The following is a 24074-nucleotide window of genomic DNA, read 5'->3' on the forward strand; positions in this document are numbered from 1 at the left end:
TGACCATGAAATACATATTGACATTCCTTCAAAAATCCTAACTGCTTCGTTCCTCAATATATGTACTTACTATGACCTACTCCTCTACTCAACCTCAACCACACAAAAATATAGTCACACTTTATCTTGCCATCACCCACAAATACACCACTTCTACATTCAAAAACTCTGAAATCCCTTTATTCAACCATAATCTATTTGCATTCCACCTCTCCTTCTTGCCTTCTTGTATCAAAACCTACTCTTTAAACACACTGTGACCTCTAATTCCCTGACCACTTAGTTCCTTCCTATGCCATTATTCCTACACCAGCCACTCTCTTTCCCTCTTCGAGAATCCTTGACGAACCAGTTCAACTAGACACTGTCCTCTTAAGTCCCTGGCTCCCTTATCCAGTCAACTGCACCTGCCAAGCCTCACTCCCGAATGACTTCCATCATCCACTGCCTTTGCTTGTACATATATATGTTACTGAATGAAGGCAGAGAAAATCATCCAACCATTCTGATTGAGTCCACTACAAATCTTATGTTATACAACCTCTACTGGATCCTCACCACTGCTAGGCAATCTTTCTACATCTCCCTAAGCGACTCATTATCCCATTCTCCACAGCAGCTATTCCAAACCTATTAAACCTCCCATGGCTTCCCTCCCCTCACTCTAAAAGGAACAGGATATATTAAGACGGTGGGGGGAACAACATCCTATGCTAAGAATATTTACATGAGGAAATCCAGAAACCTGGGGGATAATTATGATGGAGGGCATTTAGATCAATGAAGAGAGGAACAAAAACAACAATACTGTTATAAGAGCATAATACTGATCACCCAGACAAGAGGAACAATTAGCATTTGGGAAACTTCACACACTAGATGTGGGAATATGACACTACAGCAATGGAGACCTCAATAACCCAATAACCCAAAGCTTTCTCCTTTCAAAAGCAGAGTAGCTAATAAATTTGTTACTTGACTTAGTGATAATTTCATACATTAAAAGGTAGAGGAACCAACAAAAGGAATTTCTATTCTGGATCAGATGTTGATCAGTGAGAAAGAATGGTTGCTAAAGTAGAAATAAAAGGAAAAGTAGACATATACCATGAGGAGATCAATGATAGATAGATCCAGTATATGCCAATATATATACAGTGATATTTTTTGTACTAGCAAAGAAATAGAAACAAACTAGATGCCTACTGATTGAAGAATGGCTAAACAAATTACAGTATTCCACCAGTACCGTCAAGACATCAAGAGGGAAAAAAAGGAAGCATGCTGGCTAAACCCTCTATTGTCAAATTTTTGGGAAATCACGAATGATTCACACAAGAAAAGAAGGATGGAAGAATTGCAATCTGCACTGGTTGCAAGCTTCTGAATCAATGAGACCAAAGATCTATTTAATTAAGTACATGAATGTAATAGAATATCACTTCGCTGTAAGAAACAGTGAATATAAAGAACAAAGGTAGACAGAGTTAGATTTATATGAATAGATGCAAAGTGGAATAAACAGACTCAAGAAAATATATACAATGACTACGATAACATAAATGGAAAGAACAATAATAAAAATACCATGTAATTATAATAACCAAGTTAAACTCTGAAGAAGAGTTATGAGAATCTTTCATTGCAGAGGTAAGGGAACACAGTGCATAGAGGCTGAATACAGCACACATCATTAGACTTGATTCATGTGTTGGTTAGTTTTGGTTAACTATTTTTTTCTTTTTTTAAAAAAATTCTTCATTATAAGGGATAGATCTTTGGGAGTGGGGTATATATTGGGAATATTAAGGTTATAAAAAGATATTAATAAAAATAAAACCAAAGAAATAATGGAAAGTTTTTTTGGGGAAGGAGGGGAACGCATTAGAGTTCATTATAGAAGAGAAACAATGCATAGTTTCACATGTATCTTAGATTTTGGGAAAATAGATTTCAAAGTAAAAAGGTAAGTAGGAGCCAAAGGCCAAATATTTTACAGGGGAAATCAGCTCAAGACAAATGACAAGCTCTCAAGAACACAATTCTACAGTTATAAAAAGAAACTATTCTTGCTGGATACAAAGAGTATGTGTTTTTTGTAGAAGGAAAAAAATGGAAAATAAAGATGTTGATAACCATTGACAGGGTAGTGGCTGAACAAATCGCTAAATAGCATAATGGAATTATACATTAATCTTATTATAACATACAAAATGGCAAACAACAATTCAGAAAGACATGGAAAGACTGGTATAAATTGATGGAGAGTGAAAATAAGCAGAACAAGGACAACATTATATTCAATGAGCACAATAGCACAAATTAAAACAACATTAAAAAGCAGTCAATCTCAATTTAATTGTAATGGACTATCTTGTTTCTAAAGAACAGCTATTTCCCTCTCAGTATAGGACTGGAAGTCTACTGAAGCAGAATACTAAATAAATAGTCAGATATATTTATGCCATCAACTAATTTTGCTTAACTATGACTTTTTACAAGGGAGAGTTAAATGGGGGATTTGGATGGTGGTGGAGGTACTGGGAAATGACTATGACATAAAAAAAGAAAAGATATTAAGAAAACTTAAAGAAGAAAAAAGGGTATCTACCTGAAGAGACCAATGTGGAGAGGGAGTGAACTCATAAATTCAGGTTTTCAAAAGAGATACACACACACACGCATGTATGTATGCATATGTGTATGTATATGTATATAAGATATCTATGTCCATCCTATGTAATGTGTTCTATAACGATATATATGTGACATGTGTATGTGTATACGAATGAGACAAATAACTGAGGAGGAACACTACCAGAGTTTTATAAAAACTTTATCAAATGGACTAAAGGCCAGAAAAAAATGAGGTTGGCAATGAGTCTAAGGGCAACCAAAAGTGTTTTTAAGCTATGAGCAGGTAAGAGCAGGATCAAAGGTATAGGGAATTGCTCAAAGTATACAGGGTAACAAGTGATGGCAGAAGGCTGAACTACTCATTTCCTAGTTTTCTTCCGTTTACTTTTTTTCCCCTTCAAAGTAGAATGATCTGTAGATAGGGAAAGAGAAAAAAAATCATTAAAAACTTAAACTATGCAGAGACAGCCATCTATCTGCACTCACTGAGTTTATTTCACCAAGCCTAGACAAATTTTTACATGATTACGAAGATAAACTGCTAAGATTTCAAAGATCAATGATCCTTGAAAGATCTTGAAAATAAGAATACTCTGAAAAAGGTAAATATTCCAATTTTCAAAAAAAGGGGAAGAGAGTAGAACTTGACAACCACACACCAATGAGTGAGCTTTACCTTTCACCCGAGGGAAAATTCTAGAACATATTATTAAGAAAATAGTTCGAACAACTTGAAGGGGCAATGATCACTAAAACATGGCTTCAACAAAATCAGGTCAAGTCAAACTAACTTCATATCCTTTTTTTTTTATGAAGTAAGTAAACTAGTAGATAAGAGGAATGCTACAGGTATAATATAATTAGATTTGAAGCTATTTTTATAAATAAAATGGTGATCACAGCATTGTTTGGTGAATTTGAAACTAGTGAATAACTGGATCCAAAAAAGAGTAATCATTGATGGGTTGGAGTCAACTAGAAAGATCTATAGTACAGTGTCACAGGAATCAATCCTTGGGTCTATGCTCTTCAACATTTTATCGATGACTTAGATAAACTTATTTATGGTTATAAAATCCGAAAATGACAGGACATTTGAAGAGAAAGCTAACACACTGGATGACAGAATCCACTAACAAAAATACCTCTACAAGGCAGAATGATAAACTGAATGTAATTATTTCATTGTGTGTCTGGACCAGTCTGGGCCTACGGAACAATTCTGATGAGGACGAATTCACATCAGCAACAATTCATATCAGCAACTAAAATCTTAAGAGAGTTGACTGGATCACTGAGAGGTTAAGAGTCTTGCCCAGGATCAGAAAGTCATTATGTTATCAGAGGCAGGACTTGAACTAAAGGTTTCCTGACACCAAGGTCAGTTTTATATCCATTATGCCACACTGTCACTCTAGTGGGGAAAAGAAATAAAATTGGAATAAATATAAAATTCACAATAGGATTCAAAATACAGGATAAGAGTGGTGTGAACAGAAAATTGATTCTGTGAGGGTCTGAATGGATTATAAGCTCAATATAAGAAAACAGTGTGAGATAGCAGCCCTGCTATATATGCTGCCCTGCTTAAGCCTATATATAATGTATTCTAGAAACCAGATTTTAGTTAAGATACAGATGAGTTTGAGCTTATTTGGACAGAAGTGGCTAGAGTACTAGACCTAGAGTCAGGAAGATCCAAGTTAAAATCTGGCACGGGACACCTACTAGCTGTGTAAATGTGAGCAAGTTACTAAATGACTGTTTGCCTGAGTTTCATCTGTAAAATGGGGATAATAATAGCCCCACCCCTAAGGATTGTTGTGAAGATCAAGATCAAGATAATAATTTTAAAGCACTTAGTATAGTGCCTTGGCATGTAGTAAAAACTATATAAATGTTAGCTATTATTATTGCCACAACAAGGATCTGAATGAACTAGGGATGTTTAGTCTGGAGAAGAGATTATTTAAAGGTAAAAAAATAGCTGTCTTTAGACAGTATGTGGAAGGCAATGCTGTAGAAAGGGGAATTAAATTTGTTTGGCTTGGCTCTACTGGGCGGAACTAGGAGCAATGGGAGGAAACTGTAGTTATATGAAGCTCAGTGTAAGGAAAAATGCCTTAACACTTTAAGCTTTGAAAAAAAAAATAGGCTACCTCTGGTAGTAATGGTTTCCCTCTCACTGGAGTTCTTCAAGCAGAGGCTGAATGATGATTTGTTAGAGATGTATAAAGGATTTTTGGTCAGTTATGGGTTGGAATAGATGGGCGCTGGGATAACCTCGAATATGTTACATTCTGTATTTCTGTAATATCACTGTTAGATTTGTGTATTAGGGAGATTATTCTGGTAGCTGTGTGAAGGATGGCTTAGAGAGAAAAGAGAATGGTAACAGGATGCAAACACAAAGACATTACATCAAAAGTGGAAGGGACCAAAAGGAACAAACTACAAACGAAAAATGTAAGGAGGTTGAAGCATGATATGCAGTGATGACTTGTACGTACCACAAAAGACATCAAGGAAGTATACAAGTGGGAGGAAAAGAAAGGACAGATCACAAAGTGTGAATGAGGTATATGAGACAGATAAACTAAATGGAGTAACCAAAAAATAGATTTTTAAAAAATGGACAAGTTCTCCAGAACTGAATAGATACTTCTGTAAAATAAATAAATGAGTTGTGATCAGTACAAGAAGAAATAACCATACTGATAACAACACCAACTCAGTGAAAAAGTTTTTTGTTCTTTCCATTTATATTGTAGTCATTGTATATATTTTTCCTGATTCTTCAATCTGTATCAATTCGTGTCTTCCCATGCTTCTCTGTAGTTGTCATATTCAATGTTTCTAATAGCACAAGGAGTTATTACAGCAATTTTTACATTCATGCACCACAATTTGTATAGCCAGACTCCTATCAAATGGCATCTTTATTTCCAGTTTTTTGCTACTATAAAAAACACTACTTGAATTACTTTTTAAAGCCATTATTCTTACCCACTTAAGATTTCCTTTAAAAATTAGGCACCATTTTCTTTGAAATAGGAAAGCCTATGAAGCAGCAAACATCAAAACCCTTTGATACTGGTTAAAAAATAAAAAAGTAGATCAATGGAACAGACTAGAAAAGGGAGAATAAGAAATAATGGAGCTACTAACCCAGTGTTAAACAAACTTCAGGTTTATTTTGTTCAGCATAAATTACTTAGGAAAGAATTCCGTTTTCGAAAAGAACTGCTGGGAAAACTGAAAAGCAAGCAATCTTGTAGAAACCAGGCTTAGATCAACATCTTATACCATATATCCCATAATGAATTCAAACTATATAAAACTAAAAGCCATGCCCTAACAAAGTAATAGTCAAAGGATAAGAATACACAGTTCTCAAAAGAACTGCAAACTATTACCAATTACATATGAAAGAATGTTCCAAATCATTACTAATATGAGCAATGAAAATCAGAACAACCCTGAGGTTTTACCTCAGACCCAGGAATCATCAATGTTACAGGTCTGTGGAAAGGCAGAACACTGATGCACTGCTTTGGAGCTGTAAATTAGTAAAACCATTCTATAAGGCAATTTGGAATCATGTAAATCAAGTATCCAAAATGTCTATATTCTTTAACCCCAAGACTCCACTGCTAGGCATATACACTAAAGAAGTCAATAATAAAAAGCTCCATATACCCCAAAATATGTATAGCAGCAATTTTTATGGAAGGAAAGACTAGAACAAGTAAATGTCCATCATTTGGGAAATGGCTAAACAAATTTTGGTACATGAATACAACAGACTAGTACTGTGCTATAAGAAACAATAAAGAAGCACTGAAGGAAATAAATTGATGAAAGTAAATTCAGTAGAGCAAGGAAAACAATATGTACAATGACTACAACAATATAAGTGGAAAGAACAATCACAAACAGAAAACGAATGCTGCAAAATTACAAAAAAAAAAAGCTTTTTTTCCTCTTTTTTTCTTTTATGGCTCTCTGTGGGTGGGGGAGAATAAAGGGGGAAATCTAGGTGATATACAGATAAATAAAAATTTATTTTAAAAAAAGAAAATGACTCAAACTAGATATTCATTTCTTCTTAATTACTTTGAAAGAATCAGGAAAGTGAAGTGCATCCATTCCACATGCATCATTTATTTACACCAATGGTTAACAAAGTATAGTCAGGGTTCCCTAGGGGTTCCAAGAATCTGCAAGGTCCAAACTACTTTCATAATACTACACTTTAATTTCTAAAATGGAAAATATCAATAGATATAACCCACATAAATAAAAGCTCTTTTGGTGTGGGAGTGGGGGATACTCAGTAATTTTTGAGAGTATAACGGTAACTTGAGACTACAAAGTTTGATTTACACTAATAACTCATTTGGATGGTAGTAATACTATAAAATATTTCCGATAATCACATTTTATTCTACCTTTGGCAAAAGATAAAACTCCTTGAAGAAGAAAGAAGACAAAAACTTTTTGAAATATAATGAATGCCTATATAAGACTGTCTCCAAACTCTCGCATGAGTGCTAAAGACTTCTGTTGCTCCTACTACTAATACAACTATTAATACTAATTTATGTAGTTTTTCAAGATTTTGCAAAAAACACTGCACATATAATTATCTTATTTGTTGCTCACAACAGCCCTGTGATATAAGAAATTACTATTACCACTTTAGAGCTAAAGAACTTAAGGCTACAAGAGAGGTTAAGTGACTTACCCACAGCTAATAAGTAACTGAGTCAGGACTTTAACTCAGGTCTTCCTAATACCAACTCTAGATCACTTTCAACTGTCATCACCCAAATGTCACTAAAAAATTAGTTTTCCACGAAGAATAAGGAATAGAAGGCCAAGAGGGAGTCACATCACAGACTCTCATTAGGACCACCTCTTACAGTTATTATTAACTTTTGTTGTTAGGTCAGTCTTTTATCAGTGTGTTTGACTCTTCATGAGCTGTGGTTTGCCTTTCCTTCTCCAGTTCATTTTATAGATGAGAAACTGAGGGAAACAGGGTTAAGTGACCTGCACAGGTTCACACTGTAAGTGTCTGTGGAAGATGAGCCTTACTGACTCCAAGCCAGGCACTCTATTCACTTTGTCACTTAGCTGCCTCATTAGTCAGAAATACACATATTACTCTCACCTGTGGTGTCTCATGGCCTTTACGACTGTAGTTCTGAATAAAGTCCACAAGTCCATGTACCACGGTCTTGACAGCAACCATCGCATTTTCTAGCTGCTCCCAAGTTGGTGAGACAGCATCTAAAATGAGGCAACATAAGAAAAAAAACGTGAGCAACATTCTGCTTTAGTGACATTTTTAGAAAAAAATTTCAAAGCGTTTCTGGAAAAGGATAGAATCAAAATTTGCAAGTTATTGGGTTTTGCTTCACATACCCGGATTAGGATCTATGTTTGCAAGAAGCTCCAAATGAGGCCTCAATCGGTTTAGGTTTGCTGGATCACCTGTACGTTGTAAAACAATTGTCAACTCCTGGACACTCTTTGCAAAGGATTCTGGAGACTGAAGCTGAAAAAATGAAGAAAATAAGCCATTCAACTTGACACAAATAACTATTTTATATTCAAATTATTTCTTTTCGTTTCTCTTAAAAGTTTTTCATGTGTCTTCAGATTTCACAGAATGATTATCAGTGATGAATTTAGTTCCCATCTCAGAATCTGCCCTATGAAATTTCATCATGAGACACTCTGAAAACTTAGAACCCACATTTCCATACCACTTTCAATTTAAAAGTATTTCTCTCATGACAACCCAGTGAGGCAGGTAGAACTGGTATTATCCCCATTTTACAGATAAGAAATCTGAGTTTTCATTGGAATAAAATGACTTGCTAGGTAAGTAGGTAAGTGGCAAAATGGGAACTGGAATCCAGATCCAGACTATGAGAAAAATGTGTACTTTCAAAACTATTTTTTATAAGGCTGTAACATAATTATATAAATACCTTTTCAAATAGTTGGTAGTCATGGTCATGCTGCAAGCTGAACTTAAAAATTTTTATTCCCTATATCTAAGGAAAAAAATCAGTAGCTCTCACTTTACAAACCTTATCAATGATGGACTGCATATGTGATTTATGTGCCAAATCACCATAAAGAAGTGAAGACCACTGTTCCGGTGATATACGAAGCCCTGCTTCCATAGCAATATGAACTATCTGCGCATCATGCTCCCTTCGCAAAGCCTCATAACTTCTAAATTCTTCCTTTAGCTGCATCAGAGAAGAATCTTCATCCCTTTTTGTGACCTAAAAAATTGTAAGAAAACAAACACAACAAAAAATTCCATCCTTTTAGAATGGGTCAGAAAATTACCTGGACTAATCCCCTGGAAATTTTGGAAACTACCACCAACTTTTTTGCTCTAATGGGGAGGGGGGGGAAACTTGCCTGAAACAATACATGGATACACATTAACAATGATATAGAACTTTAATGAAACTTCTTATCACCAGAGCTGATGGGGTATTACACAACTTTGTATCAAATAAACCTCTGTACACATGGCCTATTCTGCAAAGCTAAAAATTTATAGTTATATTAATTTCTGTAAGGATTTGTTTGTTAAGAAAGCAACAGAGTTGGTTGACATCTGATTACTTTACAACTCAAATAAGATGACTATGGTCCACATTTTCAATTAAAATCCTTTTTTTTGATGAGGCAATCAGGGTTAAGTGACTTGCCCAGGGTCACAATGCTAGTAAGTGTCAAGTGTCTGAGGTCAAATTTGAACTCAGGTCCTCCTGACTCCAAGGCTGGAGTTCTATTCACTGTACTCCCGAGCTGCCCCTCAATTAAAATCCTTCAGATTTCTAGGTAATGGTATCCACTTTTCTAAAGACTACACAGATATTATTAGCACACTGAACTTTTAGTTCAGTGTAATATGCTTCAGTCTGGTTCATTTATGCTCTTGGTGCAAACCCATGACTTCAATGATACTATCAATTATACTGATTATCAATATATCAATATCAAATATATTGATTACCAAATATCAAATCAACCACTATATTATCGATGCAGATCAGTAACCGTTCTGCAGCATAATGTCTTAGAGTTGCTTGGGGCACTAAAAGTTGAAATGTCCAGGGTTATATAAATAATATGCCTCAGAGGGAAAAGCCTGAACCCAAGCTCTTGATAAGAATGTTGGCTTTCACACTGTGAATAATTATTTAATAAATTATTATGAAATTAAATTCAATTAATAGTGATAGCAAAATTTTGGAACCGATCACCAAGTATTGATTAAGCATCTACTATGTGCTAGGCACTATGCCTGCTTCTACATATATCAGCACAAAGAATAAAACAATCACTATTCATGACGAGCTTATATTCTAATGGGGAGACAAGCACATGTATAAATATACGTGGCATAAATATAATGTGAATAAATACAAATTTGTACATAGTAGTTAAACGTAAGTTATTTGGAGAAAGATGATGCAACGATAGAGTGTCAAGAAAAGCTTTGTGCAGAATATGGTGCTTGCATTACATCTTTAAGGAAGAAAGGGAGACTCTGATGTAGTGAAAAGAAAGGAGTACACTCTAGACAAGTGCGACAGTAAGTACAAAGACAAGGAGCTGGAATATGGAACACTGCATGTAAGGAATCAGATCTGCATTTAAGGAAAATTACTTTGGCAAAACTGCCTAGGACAGATTGGAGTGGAAAGAGACTTAAGCCAGGGAGAGGAGGGTATTATAAAAATCTAGATGAGAGATAATAATGGCCTGAACTAGGGCCATAGCTATGTGAAAAGAAGAGGTCAGATACAAGAGATACTGGGAACACTGAAATAGTATGATTTGACAATTGACTATATATTTGGGTGAGGGAGAATGAACAGACCAGAAAAATTTTGAACCTGGAAGACTACAAGAATGATAACACCTTCAACATTAATAGTGAAGTTTGGATGACAGGTGGGTTTTGGAGAAAAGATGAGTTTAATTTTGGACAAGTTAAATTTAAGAAGTCTCTGGGAAGTCCAATTTGAAATGTCCAGTAGGCAATTGGTGATATATAGGGCAGAAGCCAGGGAAGAGAATAGAAATAGAAAGAGATGTACATATATACATATATATAGAAAATAGAAAGCTATGTATATGTATGCATATCTTCATTATATATGTGTGTATATTATATATTGTTATATAATATATATATTATGGATATAATATATGTAAGTGTGTGTATACACATACATATAAGATATAGATGAAAATATATCTTCCATGGGAGTTGATGTGGTTACCCAGAGAAAGAATACAGAGGATGAAGAAGGCCTAGGAGACGACCTTAAGGAACATCCAAAGTTAGAGGACATGCTATAGATAAGATAGCAAAGGAAACTGAGAAGGAACAGTCAGACTGGTGTGACAGAATAGTGTCATGAAAAACCTGAAGTGGAGGATATCTAAGAAGAGAGGAAAGTCAGTACAGTCAAATCAAGAGAGGTCAAGAAGAATGAGGACTAAGGAAAAAAAAATTAGATTTGGTAATTAAAAGATCACTGTACAATAATATTCTATTATGTTCATATACCATAATTAATTCAATCATTTCCCAATTGATAAGCACCCATTTAGTAGGAAATGAAGTGCCATAAGAAATAAAGAGATGATTCCAGATAAACCTGGGAAGATTTGTATGATGATATACAAAGTGAGAGGAACAAGGAGAACAACTTATACCTTAATATTAATTGTAAAAAAGAACAATTCTGAATGGCTAAAGAACTTTAACCAATGCAATGATCAACAATCACTCTAAAACACTGCATAACAAATGCTGAAGAAGAATGCTACTGACATCACGACAGAGAATTGATATACTAACACAAAGAATTAAGACTCACATTTTTGCATGTGGCCAAAATAGGAATTCATTCTGCTTGACTAAGTTTATCTATTTACAAGAGTTTTGTATTTTTCCCCAGGGTGAGGGGCAAAGGGGACAGGGTATGGGTGGGAGAAAACATAATTAGGGGAAAAAAGACCACTGATAACGTTCAAGAGAGGAATTTCAGTTGAGTGATGAGGTCATTCATATTCACTCATTTAATTCATTCAACCAGAAATTATTGAGAACATACTATATATAAATCATTATGCCAAGTACTGGTTCCTATCCTTGTGCAGCAGAGGGTATGACATGCAAGTTTAAGCACAGAATAGCTATAGCATATAACACACAATAACAAAAGCGCAAGAAACAAGTCATTATTGAAGGTATTATGGGAAGATAGGCACAGTAGTTGATACTGTGAATCAATACAACCATTTTGGAAAGCAATTTGAATTTTCCAAATTAAGTAACTAAAAGGTCCATATTCTCTGACCCAGAAATTCCATTACTAGGCTTCTACTCCAAGGATGCCATTGACAAAACAAAGTCCTCATATATAACAAAATCTTTATAACAGCACTTTTCATGATGGTAAAGAATTGGAAGCAAAGTCTATCAACTGAATGGCTAAAAAAATTGCAGGTATGTTAATATAATGGACTATTACTATACTCTAAAAAATGATTAATGTAATGCATACAGAAAAATATGGAACTTCTATATGAGCCAAGTAAAATAACAACAAAATAAAGTAAGCAGAGCCCAGAAAAACAGCAAACACAATGACTACAACATGTAAATGGAAAGAATCACACAAAAAAAAATTCAAACGAACGTTGCAAAATTATAAAGAGCAAATATGGCTCCAAAGAAGAGACAGCTCCACCTTACTCCTTTGTAAAGGTAGGAAATCCACAAACATGGTACTCTGCACTACGTTTTTCAATGTAGTGATCAGTTATGTTGATTTTTTCTCTTCTTTTTAATTTTTTAAAAGTATTGTTATATGTGATTGCTCTCTGGGAAAGAAAAAGAGATGCGCAGGCAAACTGGAGAAAATTATGGTAATATTTTAAAAAAACCATAAAAACATGCAAAATGACAAAGATGTAAATAGAAAGAACCACAAACAACTGAAACAATATTGCAAAAATACAAAGAACAAATATTTCTCTAAAACAAAGGTAAGAAAAGGCACCTCCTCCAATTCCTTTGCAGAAGTGGGAGGTCCATGCATGTGGAACACTATATACTTGTAGACTTTTTCAATGTATAGATTGATTTTGCTGGTGTTTTTTTTTCTTCCTCATTTTTTTTCTCTAAAAATATTCTTTGTTTAATAAGATTGCTCTCTAGGAGGGTGAAAGAAAAAAACTAGAAGAAACAAACATGTACAAAACAAAGGACATCAATTAAAATTTAAAAGAAAAATGTTTATAATATACTATGACAAAAGCACAAGAGAAGTACAAACTTTATGATTTAAAGAAGGTGACAGACCACAACTTAGGCTGACCCTTAGTGGAAAAAAATCTCACACATATTGAAATAATAACACATAGTGTAATCTTCTGGTTTATCACAATAGTTAGAGCAGGCTCTTTGGTGTTATGATCATTTTATAAGGAACCACACTTTCAATTACACAATAAATACAATGGGCATATTGAATGCCCTATTAGTGAGAAAACATGAAATACTTTTGGCATATATTTATCAACTCCAATATATACTGATTCAAAAGAGAGCATCATCCAGGAAAAAGCAAGCTTAGGAAGCAATATAGTAATACATACAACCAAGAAAATGACATGCACACTGACTGTAAAAATGCAAATGAAAAGATCACTAAAAGGAAGTCACACTATGAGTGATTAAAAATCAAAGTTCCTAGAGGATGGTTAATGAAACAGAGGTCATTGTAAAAAGCAGAGAGGTAGAGGACTAACATAAAACATTGTTTATAATGTCAGAAGCAATCACTGTATTAGATGGTTTTCTGGGGCACTTAGGGAGGATCAAAGGGAGCACGGGCTTGGAGGGCAGGGAAAGTTGAGTTGACAGAGATACAGAATATAGGCATTAATAAAAAGGTTTTTGCTTTTTTTTTAAAAAGCATGCTTATTTTTTCCCATTTACATACCTCATTTTTAATGTTTGGCAATTTTCATTTAAAATTAGCAAAATGATAAACATAAGCTGTCATTCTTAATTTAAGTGTCATACCTTAAAACAAGAAGCACGATACAGTAGCTGCACAACATGACCAATACTTGTTTTTGATGCCTGAGGAAATCTTGGTTCCAGTCTTTGGACCACAAAAAGTACCAAAACTTTCCTTGAGAGAGCAGAACCATCTTCCAGGGCCAGCAATACTAACTTTAAGGCCTCTTCTTGCATAGCTGGAAACAAGTCATAAATATAAAAGTAATTTTCACTGAAGAACTCTTGTATTTGTCGTGACCAGCACAGGGTTTGTGGTAATTCATTACTCAAAATGCTATTTTATTTAATACGACAGGATATCATAATCATACAATTTATTTATTCATTTATTCTTTATTAAGTAGCCAAAGTACCTGGACATCAACGGGAATAAAAACCTCAGAAGGCAAACAATGGTAAAGATTAAAAAAAAAAAAGGCCAGGAAATGTCATTTGAATAAGGAAAACTCTCTGTTCCCATAATTTGTCATTCAGTCGTTTCAGCTGTGTCCAGCTCTTCAAGACTCCATTTGGGGTTTTCTTGGCAGAGATACTGGAGTGGTTTGCCATTTCCTTCTCCAGCTAATTCTGCCGATAAGGAAACTGAGGTAACCAGGGTTAAGTGACTTGCACAATGTCACACAGCTAGTATCTGAGACCAGATATGAACTCAGGTGTTCTTGACTCCAAGCCCACACTTTATCAACTGTGCCACCTAGCAGTTTTATAAGTCATCTTATGGAATAAATCTGAAATTATTATGGAAAAAATACAACTTACAATGTAAAGCAAATGCGTCTTGAAATCCAGACCCATAATTTATCTCTATGGGTAACTCCTAGAGTGGAAAAGCCCTGCAACCAATGCAGACTGACATTTTCTCTGTAATTAGTCTTAGACAGTTGAGTGAGTCCCTAAGAGGTTAAGTAACTTTATCAGGATCACATGGCTAGTATGTGTCATGAGCAGGACTTGAAGTCATGTTTTCTTGACTCCAAGACTGGTTCTTATTATAGAAAGAAATGTATTTAGTCTCAATTTCTATTTAAATGAAAGCGGAGTCAAGTATCAAGACACTGTCTTCTTCCTTAAACTCTGCACTTCATCCTATATGCTGTCAATTAAATGTAAAAATGCATCCACATACTAAAGTTTTCTTCCAATTATCCTTAGGCTTCCCACTATACAAATGAAATATTCACTACCTTCAAATATTACAACAAAACCCATGAATCTGTAAGAATGAAAATTAGAAAGGAGGAAATTCATACAAGTGTATCATTACAGAACATTTGAAGGACACACAAACTTAGAGTAAGTGTCAATCTTAAAACAGGTGGTGAATAAACATGTAAAACAATGGAGTAGATGTATAGGTTTTATCAAATATCATCTGACAATGCATTACAGAAAAATTTTTGAACTATTTTGCACTGAACAAGAACATCAGAAAACTATTTGATTTTTCCTGGCAAAATTGAAAATTATTTAAGAAGGTATTCATCTCTAGACCTGTCAGTAACTGTATTTTTTAAGAAGAAGTTTTTAACCTTTTACCTGGTCCTAAGAACTGGCATCCCCGAGCCCTGACAGCAGCCCATAGATTGGCAGACAACTGCTGAGGGTTCTGGTGTTGTAAAATCAGTTCAGTTACAGTTCTTTCCCCAAGTGATCGTGCTGCTCGCATGGCTCTTACACGACCTTCTTCTTCCACAAGTTGACAATTCACAAGAGTCACCAGTTTCCTTTGCATTGGACGGCTCAGTGCACTCTGATTCAAACTAGCAACACCTTTAAAAAAAAAAAAAGAAATTTTAAGCTTTTAAAAGTAAAGATGAGCTGAAGATTTTTTTTAAAGTATGTTTCATTATTTACTTCACTGATTGAGCTGTAATGCCTGAGTTGGTTTCTTACTCACATCCCACAATAGTACTGATGTTAAACTCTTAGAGTGGTTATAGGATTAAAAGCCCAAAGAAACCTTAAAATCCATCTAGTCCAACCTTTTCATTTTACTAACACAAATACGATGCCCAGGGAAGGAAGTGACTTGACCAAAGTCACACATTATCAGAATCAGAGTCTGGGATTTGAACCCAAATCTTGAGAACCTTAATTTGGCACTATTCAACTCACCTGCTTTCTCATAGTTTGGACACTTGCACACTTTAGGTTCATCAAGACAACTTGGGTTGTGGCATGCATATAATACAAGTGATATTTTGTTGTATTTAGACTAAAGAATGTGTTCTAGCTCCATTAATAACAGATACTTTAATAGATTAGTAAACTCATTAATGTGGATCCTCTTGCCAATGTAAACTTATCCAAGTCTTCACATTCCAAGTGCTTTTCCTTCCATGTATCTTCCACATGGAATCTACCTACCATATTGGAGATGTTCCTCTAGCTTTTTAATATTTCATAGATAACAAGGCAACACTCAGACTATCCATCTGTCATCCTTCACTTTTACTGAATGACCAGCTTAACTCCTTTAGCAATCATACATAAAAAGACAATACAGTATACCTGGTTGTTTGTTGTCAGTTATTGGTTACTAATGGTAGCTTTTCATTTAAAAGCAAGGCATTTGTCTTCTGGGACCTATCACATAATCCTATCTAAAAGCAATGTAACAAACCACAGGATTTTTAAATTCCTTGAGTAAGGGATCACATTTCATACTTCTCTGGTATTTGTCAAATGCCAAGAATATATCTCATTAAGCAGATGACCAAAGACAATGATAATAGTTCATATTTGGAGGTTCGTGAAATGCTTTCCTCAAAACAAATTGTTCACGTGTTATTATCTACATTACATTTTATAGATGAAGAAACAAAGGCTCAGAGATTAAATGACTTGCACAGTTACGTGAACAGCTAGTAAAGGCTGGAGGCTTACTAACTGAAGAAATATAAGTTCAACAGAATACAAGAATAGTCTCCTTGATAAGATTTGCTAAGATTTATATTCTAAGAATTCTAAATAAATAAAATTAGTTTAACTAAAGAATATGAATATTTCTCCTAATGTTTGATTTGTGGTTAGGTTATATTTACTTACTTTGTTGGATCTGAATTCTCATCAACATGAATAATTCCTGCAATGAAGCAAGCCATCCATACCTGTCCAACCTATGAGATTCCTGTTTAAATCCTCCCATAAATTCCATTAAATAAAAATCCAAGTTCTCAATCAAACAAGGCAACTAGATCTTCTGTCAAATCCTTTTCAAGACTTTTATTGCTTCATATCAGGGTATCAAAGCTAAGTTTTCCAAGGTTAATAATTTCCCATCAAATCCTACCCACCAAGAGAGGCATAGTTTTTAAGAAACTTACCCTTTCCTCCACTTAGTGGTTTTAAGTAGAGAGCCAAATCCTCAACACACTTCTTTGCAACCTCATAGTGCTTATTTTCTCCTAGATTACTTAATTTTACTGTTTGATGATCTGGTACCTAAAAATGGAAACTTTTCATAAATACAGCTTCAATAGATTCAGCTCTACATAAAATTATAATCTTGTCCTGCATAAAATATAATTCTAACAATCTAATCACAGTGTCAACAGCTGTAAATGAACCACAGATCACCTAATCCAATTCATTTATTTTATAAATAAGAAAATTAAGGACCAGAGGGCAGTGGCTATTTCAACAAAACAGATTCAATGCTAATAATGTTTTCTATGAATTTCAACTTTACAAATCTGCTTTTCTTCTAAATTAAAAGTTATTGAACACATAACAATTAATATTTTCATAGTGCTTTATTATTTACAAAGTTCCTTCCTCACAACAGCCCTGTGAGGTATGTTGTACAACTATCATTATCCCCATGAAAGTAGGAGATGAGGAAACTGAGGGTCTATGAGAATGAGTGCTCAGTATCACAAAGCCAAGAAATGGAGTGGACATTCAAAAACAAATATATCTTAACTGCAAGTCCAATATTTTTATGCTATTTTTCATGTAAGGTTGAAGCAATAATCAATTCAACTTTTTCAACTTTACATCTTACCTGGGCTCCAACTAATTGTAGAAGTGCAAAGTTTACAGGAAGCACATCAATGTCTGTGTTGATGGCAGTCTGGTCAAAAGGGCATGCTTTTCGATGAAGTTTATTTAAGCAGGTCTTGCAGACGGTGTGTGAACAACCTAAACTGATGGGCTTGTGCACATTCTCATCAAATTCATTATAGCAGATTGGACAGGACAGGAATTCTGTCCACTGAGCAGCCTGCACAGGCATTGTGGAAACTGGATGCTTGTTTAGCAGTCTAGCAGACCATTATTTCACTGTGTAGTGTTAGGTTAGCTAGAAGAGAACAAAAAACAGAAAACAAACAAAAAAAAGATTATTTCCCTATCTTCACAAATAATACTGTAAATATTAAAGCCAATTTTGATTTGCTATATAAGCTAAAACACTGTTTTATTTACTTTTTGACATTTAATAATTTAATTAAGACAACACAGGGTCTCATGCTTAATTGCCACTCAATTACTGAACTAAACTGAAACTGAATGACAGGAAAACTTCAATAATCCTGTCTAAAAACAAAATTACGTAACAATCTTTCTTTATAAACTAATTCAAGACATGAAATGCCACAACAATAAACTTAACTGACAATGACCAAGGTTTAGGTAGATTTGGATTCCTTCATTTTTGTAGGGGAGCATAATCACTTGAAATCCAGGCTTTATGTAAAAAGTATTCTTTTCCCATTGAATATTCATAATGGCAGAGAGAATTTAGTAATAGCCAGATAAAATTTACCAGACAAATAACTTTCTATATTAGTTAAGAAATTTAAAAAGTTTCAGATGTTGCTTCAGTGACTCAATGCAATTGCAAAAAAATCAAAACAAGTGGTAGTAAACTATTAAGTACATTTTTTAAAATCACAAGTAATTTTTTAAACATTTTAGTGTTACTTTGCCCAGCTATGATCTGAGAGCACACTGACAGATTATTCCCCAACCTAAAATTAATGTTTTAGAAATAATAAAAGCTCAAAACTATAAAACCGATTTGAATTCATTTTATATATCTGGCATTGTTGAGTTAAGGGTCCATTTTTCCAGGAATGGTTTAAACTGAGGCAATTTACCCAATTTGGAGATTTTATAGGTAATTTTAATTTTAGCTATTGGTAAGAGAATTCTTTCTTATAGGCATGAAGCAGTTTTTCCAAGAAACCCAAGTTTATGCCTTACACTATTTGTGTACCTGAGGTCACATTAATTCTGAATTTTAAAATGAAGAATTAAGAGTAACCTTTAATCACATTTAAAAATATAATTCAATTCAACAAGCACTGACTGAGTATGTACTATTGGGGGATAAGAATAGGGAGAGGAAAGAAGAGGAAGATATAAAACTTAGAAAAGTTATTTGTCCTATCCTGCCAACATAAAGCTTACATTCTAGTTACTTCTATAAATATCTACCTCAGACAAATTGCATGCAAAAAAGAGAAATGTGAACATACCTATCTACTCACAGATTTTCAGATTTGGAAGGGATCTTAGTCTACATGACACAGATAAGGAAATTGAATCCTAGGGTATTTGAGGGTACTTGCTCAAGATTATGTAGCTAGTTAGTCACAGAGCCAATCTTAGAATTCAGGTCTCTTGATTACCATTATACTACCTTCACATAATACAGGAATAAGAGGACAGCTATTGAATTTACAGATCTGAAAGATGTATTTGAGCAAATCTATAGGCAAGATTGGCACATAGGAAGCACTTAATAAATGCTTATTGATTGATAAAAAGGAAGCGATTATGTAATGCCCCTTCAAGGCTAACAAAACACAGGACTGAAGGATTTAGAGTTTAACTGAATAAAGGCCACATAATCTAACAACAACAACAAATCTGTTCTAACACCCTCATTTTACAAAAACGGAAATTGAGGCCTAGAAGAGGTTAGATTTACCCAAGGTCATAACAATAGTAACTAGTAAAGCTTTCTTTCCTATGCTGATATAAAACAAAATCAACAGGTATGAGCAAGCTGTGTTAATATTGTTGTATGCCTTGAAATGTTAACATGAACAAAGTCAACAGAGAAAAGATAGTCTCTGTAGAAATAAAATACCTAAATGGTACAAAAAAAAAGGTATTCTTAATTATAATTTCCAAATCTAGGAGGAAGTTTGCCATAATGCTTTTTTGTTTCCAAAAAAAAAAAAGTTGCAAATCTTTATCATTTTTTGGGAAAACCACTGAATTTGGAGTCAAAAGAAATCACTTGACTTCTCTGGATCTTAATTTCCTCATCTGTAAAAGGTGTTTAAATTGTATCAGTGGTACCTGACCTATGGGCCTAAGATCCTTTAAGAGCCACAGGGTCAATGAAAAGAATCCCCAAATCCATAAGCACCCCAAGGCTTGTCATTTTGATATTTACTTAGTTCCAATACAACAGGCAAAATGATTTAGCATAAAAAGCTAATCAAACTTCTGTAAACTTAAATGGTTGATCCATAAATCTATTACTATTTTTTTTGAGACTGGGTATCCCCATCTCAGTCAACCTGAAGTACAGAGACTACTCATATATGGATCCCACTACTGATCATCACAGGTTCTTTGATCTGCTTGGATTCCAACCTCTAAGCAACCTGATGAGTCCCCTGCCCCTTCCAAGGGCAGAACATAATGATACTGGACTTAGTGCAGATACTTGATCAACCTAGCCCAATGCAGCTCAGAACTCCCTAGATCAAGAGATCTGCAGGTCTCAGCCTGCCTAGCAGCAGGGATCACAGGTGAGCCTAGTTAACACTACTTTTCAAATGTATGTAGACACCGTTGTGATTAACAAACAGATTAAATAAAAGGATTATGGAAGTGATAGTAGCTTTTATGTATTTTCCCAATCAACAGATGCTAATAGTACCAACAACTACTATCATGTAAGGGTTGGGGGGAGTGTCCATTTATGAAATATGAAATTAGAAAGGCATCCTGGGAATCAAAAGTAGATTATCTCAATTTCCTTATACTCTAGATCTTATGACAATAGTATGAAGACTCAAGAAATAATATAGCAAAATATAGCAAAATTTGTTAACTTCAAATAATCTATATCCAAGAACATGGCATTATTATTACTGTCACCATCTCCAACTTGAAAGCATTCAGATATAAAGTTTGGATACTACATATTTTATTAATACTTCCTAACTCAAATCCAGGACAATTCAAAAGTACTTATGTAAATTTGATAGGTTTTCTGAGTACTAGAATTCTGGGCATTTAGGGCAATTACACAGCTGATAACTATACTTTGTTCATTGAACTGTTTACTGGCTGATACTTCAGTGAGCATCAACTACAGCAATTAAAGGTTTTAAAAATCACAATCTGAAATTGAAGGTAAAATATATATATAAAAAAAAAACCCAAAAAATTCAAAGGGAAAATTCTATTCTTATTTGTTGTGCTTTAAATGTGTACAGACTTTAGAGTATTCCAAATATTTTATGTAAAACTGAATTCCTAGATATAAAACAGTTTGTAAGGTAGTTTTACAAATTTACTGAAAATAAATTATCAGATCTTTCTAAGCAGATTTAGACTTTCCAGATTCACAATGCCACAGTCATGGCTAAGAAGTTTTTTTTTTAATTAATTTTTAAAAGTTTAACTTCCAATATTACAAATAAATCTAATCAGCTTCTATACTTGATTATAACAAAATATGTGACCTCATTGATACCTACAGCCTGAAAAATGTTTCAATGCTATTAGAGGAAAAGAGACCATTCGTTTTACAATCATGTTTTTTCCTTAAATCTGCTACGCAGTACTCTAATTCAGTCAACTTGGACCACTAACATACTTCACGCATTCCTTTGTTTGTTTGTTTGTTTTTTGTTTTTGTTTTGTTTAGTGATGCAATCGGGGTTAAGTGATTTGCACAGGGTCACACACCTAGTAAGTGTCAAGTGTCTGAGGCTGGACTCGAACTCAGGTCCTCCTGAGGCCACAGCTCTATTCACTGCACCACCTAGCTGCCCCATGCATTCCTTTTTTAACAGCTACCTGTTCAGAAGTGCTAATTCAGTAGGCAAATTTTCGATGTCCGTTAACTTAGTGGAAATTCATCTAAAATAATCTTTCAACTCTGTTATTTTACCAAGATAATCATTTGTTTCAATTTTAAATTTCTTGGAAAAGAATTCAAATTTGAAGTCAGCTAAATAATGATATTTAAAAACCTTTGGCGTCACAAACCACTTTAAATATAGCTTCTGAAGAATTGATAACAACTGTATAAAAAAATAAAGCTGATGGCAATTATTTGCACAAGGTCTTCCTAAACACATCAAAAAGTCTTAAAATAGAATATGTAGACAATTTAATTTCCACAAGAATTTAAACGAATACTATTACAAATAAAAGACAGAAATTATTTATGAGGAACTTAGGGTAACTTTACTTCCAGATAGACTGAATCAGCTCTGAATGAAGCTATATACTCATTTATGCCTAATACGCTTATTAAAGGCAGCAGTAGAAAGCCTACTCAGAATCACAACAACTACTTCATTTGTTAAATATCAACACTTCACTCTTCCACATAACTTGAAAGACACATGAAAATAACATGGCAGCTCTTCAACCCAAATTTTGGAAAATACTCATGTCATTGAATATATCCTTAATTGGTGTTACAGCACAAATATATTCTTGGTCTATCTAAGAGAGGAATATTTTTTTAAAATCCTGAATGTAAATAGTGCTTTTTTTTTTTTACATGACACAAAAAGGATAAAAAAAAAACTAATCTTGAAATTTCTTGGAAAAAAGCACTTAAATCAAGCATTAGAGAGATGTAAACATATAAGCTCCTTAAACTGAAACATTGTAAACTAATTTTGGGTTTGTAAAATTCTAACTTGAATACTATGAGAACAATATGGTTTCCAGAGAAATAGATATTTAAAGACAAAATGAAAACTCACCAAGTATAACAAAAATCTAAGAAAAAAAATTGTAAATTTCAATCATTCAAAGCACTAAGCAAAATATTTAAAATTATTTTTTGTTCAGTAAACTTTTAGTTACTAAAAGTATAGGGCAGCTAAATAGGGGATTTTAAGAATCTAAATTTGATATATTGCTCTTCTGGTGCCTAGCACAGAGTTATGCACAGGGTAGGCACTTAAATGCTTTTTTGAATGAATGTGACCTTGAGGAATTTTTCTGTTCTAATAGCTTTTCAAGTTATAAGCCCCTCTCTGTGTTATTTGCTGACGTGTAAAACTGCAGAAAAGTTACTAATTTCCCTCACAAATATGATGGAAAGATGAAAATTTTTTTTTAAAAAAGGGCAAATGTTAAACATTTAAGAAATTTTACTTTCTGTTATTGGCAAAGCATAATCTGTTAACGAGAACAGTTCATGATTATATTTGATTTCATACTACTGTAGAAAAAGGTTTAGGATTCTACCACTGCAAAAATTCCTAACCCACTATTTTATATGAATAGAAATATAGTACTCTACAATACAAAAACTATACTGAAGTTCGGCTATTACATGTAAACTAGTTTGCTAATTAAATAAACCGTTGTATCAAAGGTGTGCATTAAGTGTTTAAATCATGTATAAAATGGTATAAATAAGACATCATCTAACATTTGTATACTCTTTCTTACCAGTATCACCTTGGGCAAGTCACTTTACCTTTCTGAACCTCAATTTCCTTGGGAGGGGGGAACCAACTGGATAATCTTTTAACTCTCATCTACTTCTGAAAGCTATGATCCTACCTTCATGTACCTAGAAAAGGAAGTGGGTAGGACATTTAGCAAGAAATTACAGATGGACAGCTCAAGTAACTTCAATGATACCAAGGAAATATCAAAGAACCAATGGAAGACTATCAGAACATGGGAGGATTTACAGAAACAAGAGACCGCCCCCAAAAAAAAATCCAGATGAAAAAGCGGGGATGGCTTACAATGGAATTTAAATACAGAAAGGTATTATTCCTTAAAAATAGTAGTGGTTTTAATCAAGTACTTTCCTTCTAATATCCATGTGAGATAGTGAAATTGGGGGGGGGGGTTTGGAAGGTTGATTCAGGCATGTGATTTCAATGGTTTAAGGAACTCCTGGCAAGAAAATTCCTTCCACCATTACAGATCCATAAACTTTCTACAATTTAGAGGGTTGTCTGGACTATTGAGAGGTTAAATGTCTTGGTGACTCCTAGGTAAGATTTCTGTTCATTATAGTAGACTGTCTCTCAGTCTAAGTACCATTGATGAGGAA

At 34.1% G+C, this 24074-nt stretch overlaps 1 protein-coding gene and 1 non-coding gene across 8 annotated transcripts in view; both read right to left on the bottom strand.

The window, feature by feature from the left end:
* LOC114046842 (roquin-2) overlaps positions 1-24074 on the bottom strand; it is a 60409-nt gene that overhangs the window by 33325 nt on the left and 3010 nt on the right. For 5 of the 7 annotated variants that reach the window (XM_027867387.1, XM_027867386.1, XM_027867381.1 and 2 more), the window contains exons 2-8: positions 17790-18086; positions 17110-17227; positions 15320-15553; positions 13784-13959; positions 8742-8942; positions 8068-8200; positions 7814-7932 (exon numbers count right to left, since the gene is read on the bottom strand). In XM_027867387.1, the coding sequence (XP_027723188.1) occupies positions 7814-7932; positions 8068-8200; positions 8742-8942; positions 13784-13959; positions 15320-15553; positions 17110-17227; positions 17790-18020 (1212 nt within the window). In that variant the 5' untranslated portion in view covers positions 18021-18086. Of the gene's footprint in view, positions 1-7813; positions 7933-8067; positions 8201-8741; positions 8943-13783; positions 13960-15319; positions 15554-17109; positions 17228-17789; positions 18087-23483; positions 23541-23569; positions 23580-24074 lie in introns of those variants that run through there. The other 2 variants (XM_027867382.1, XM_027867384.1) reach the window with 2 other exon arrangements.
* Positions 8285-8396, bottom strand: LOC114047419. The gene has a single exon (XR_003569605.1). It is a non-coding gene; the product is annotated as a small nucleolar RNA SNORD90 (small nucleolar RNA).

Source organism: Vombatus ursinus, unplaced genomic scaffold (genome assembly GCF_900497805.2).
Source record: "Vombatus ursinus unplaced genomic scaffold, bare-nosed wombat genome assembly UNPS02014786.1, whole genome shotgun sequence".
NCBI classification, from domain to species: domain Eukaryota; kingdom Metazoa; phylum Chordata; class Mammalia; order Diprotodontia; family Vombatidae; genus Vombatus; species Vombatus ursinus.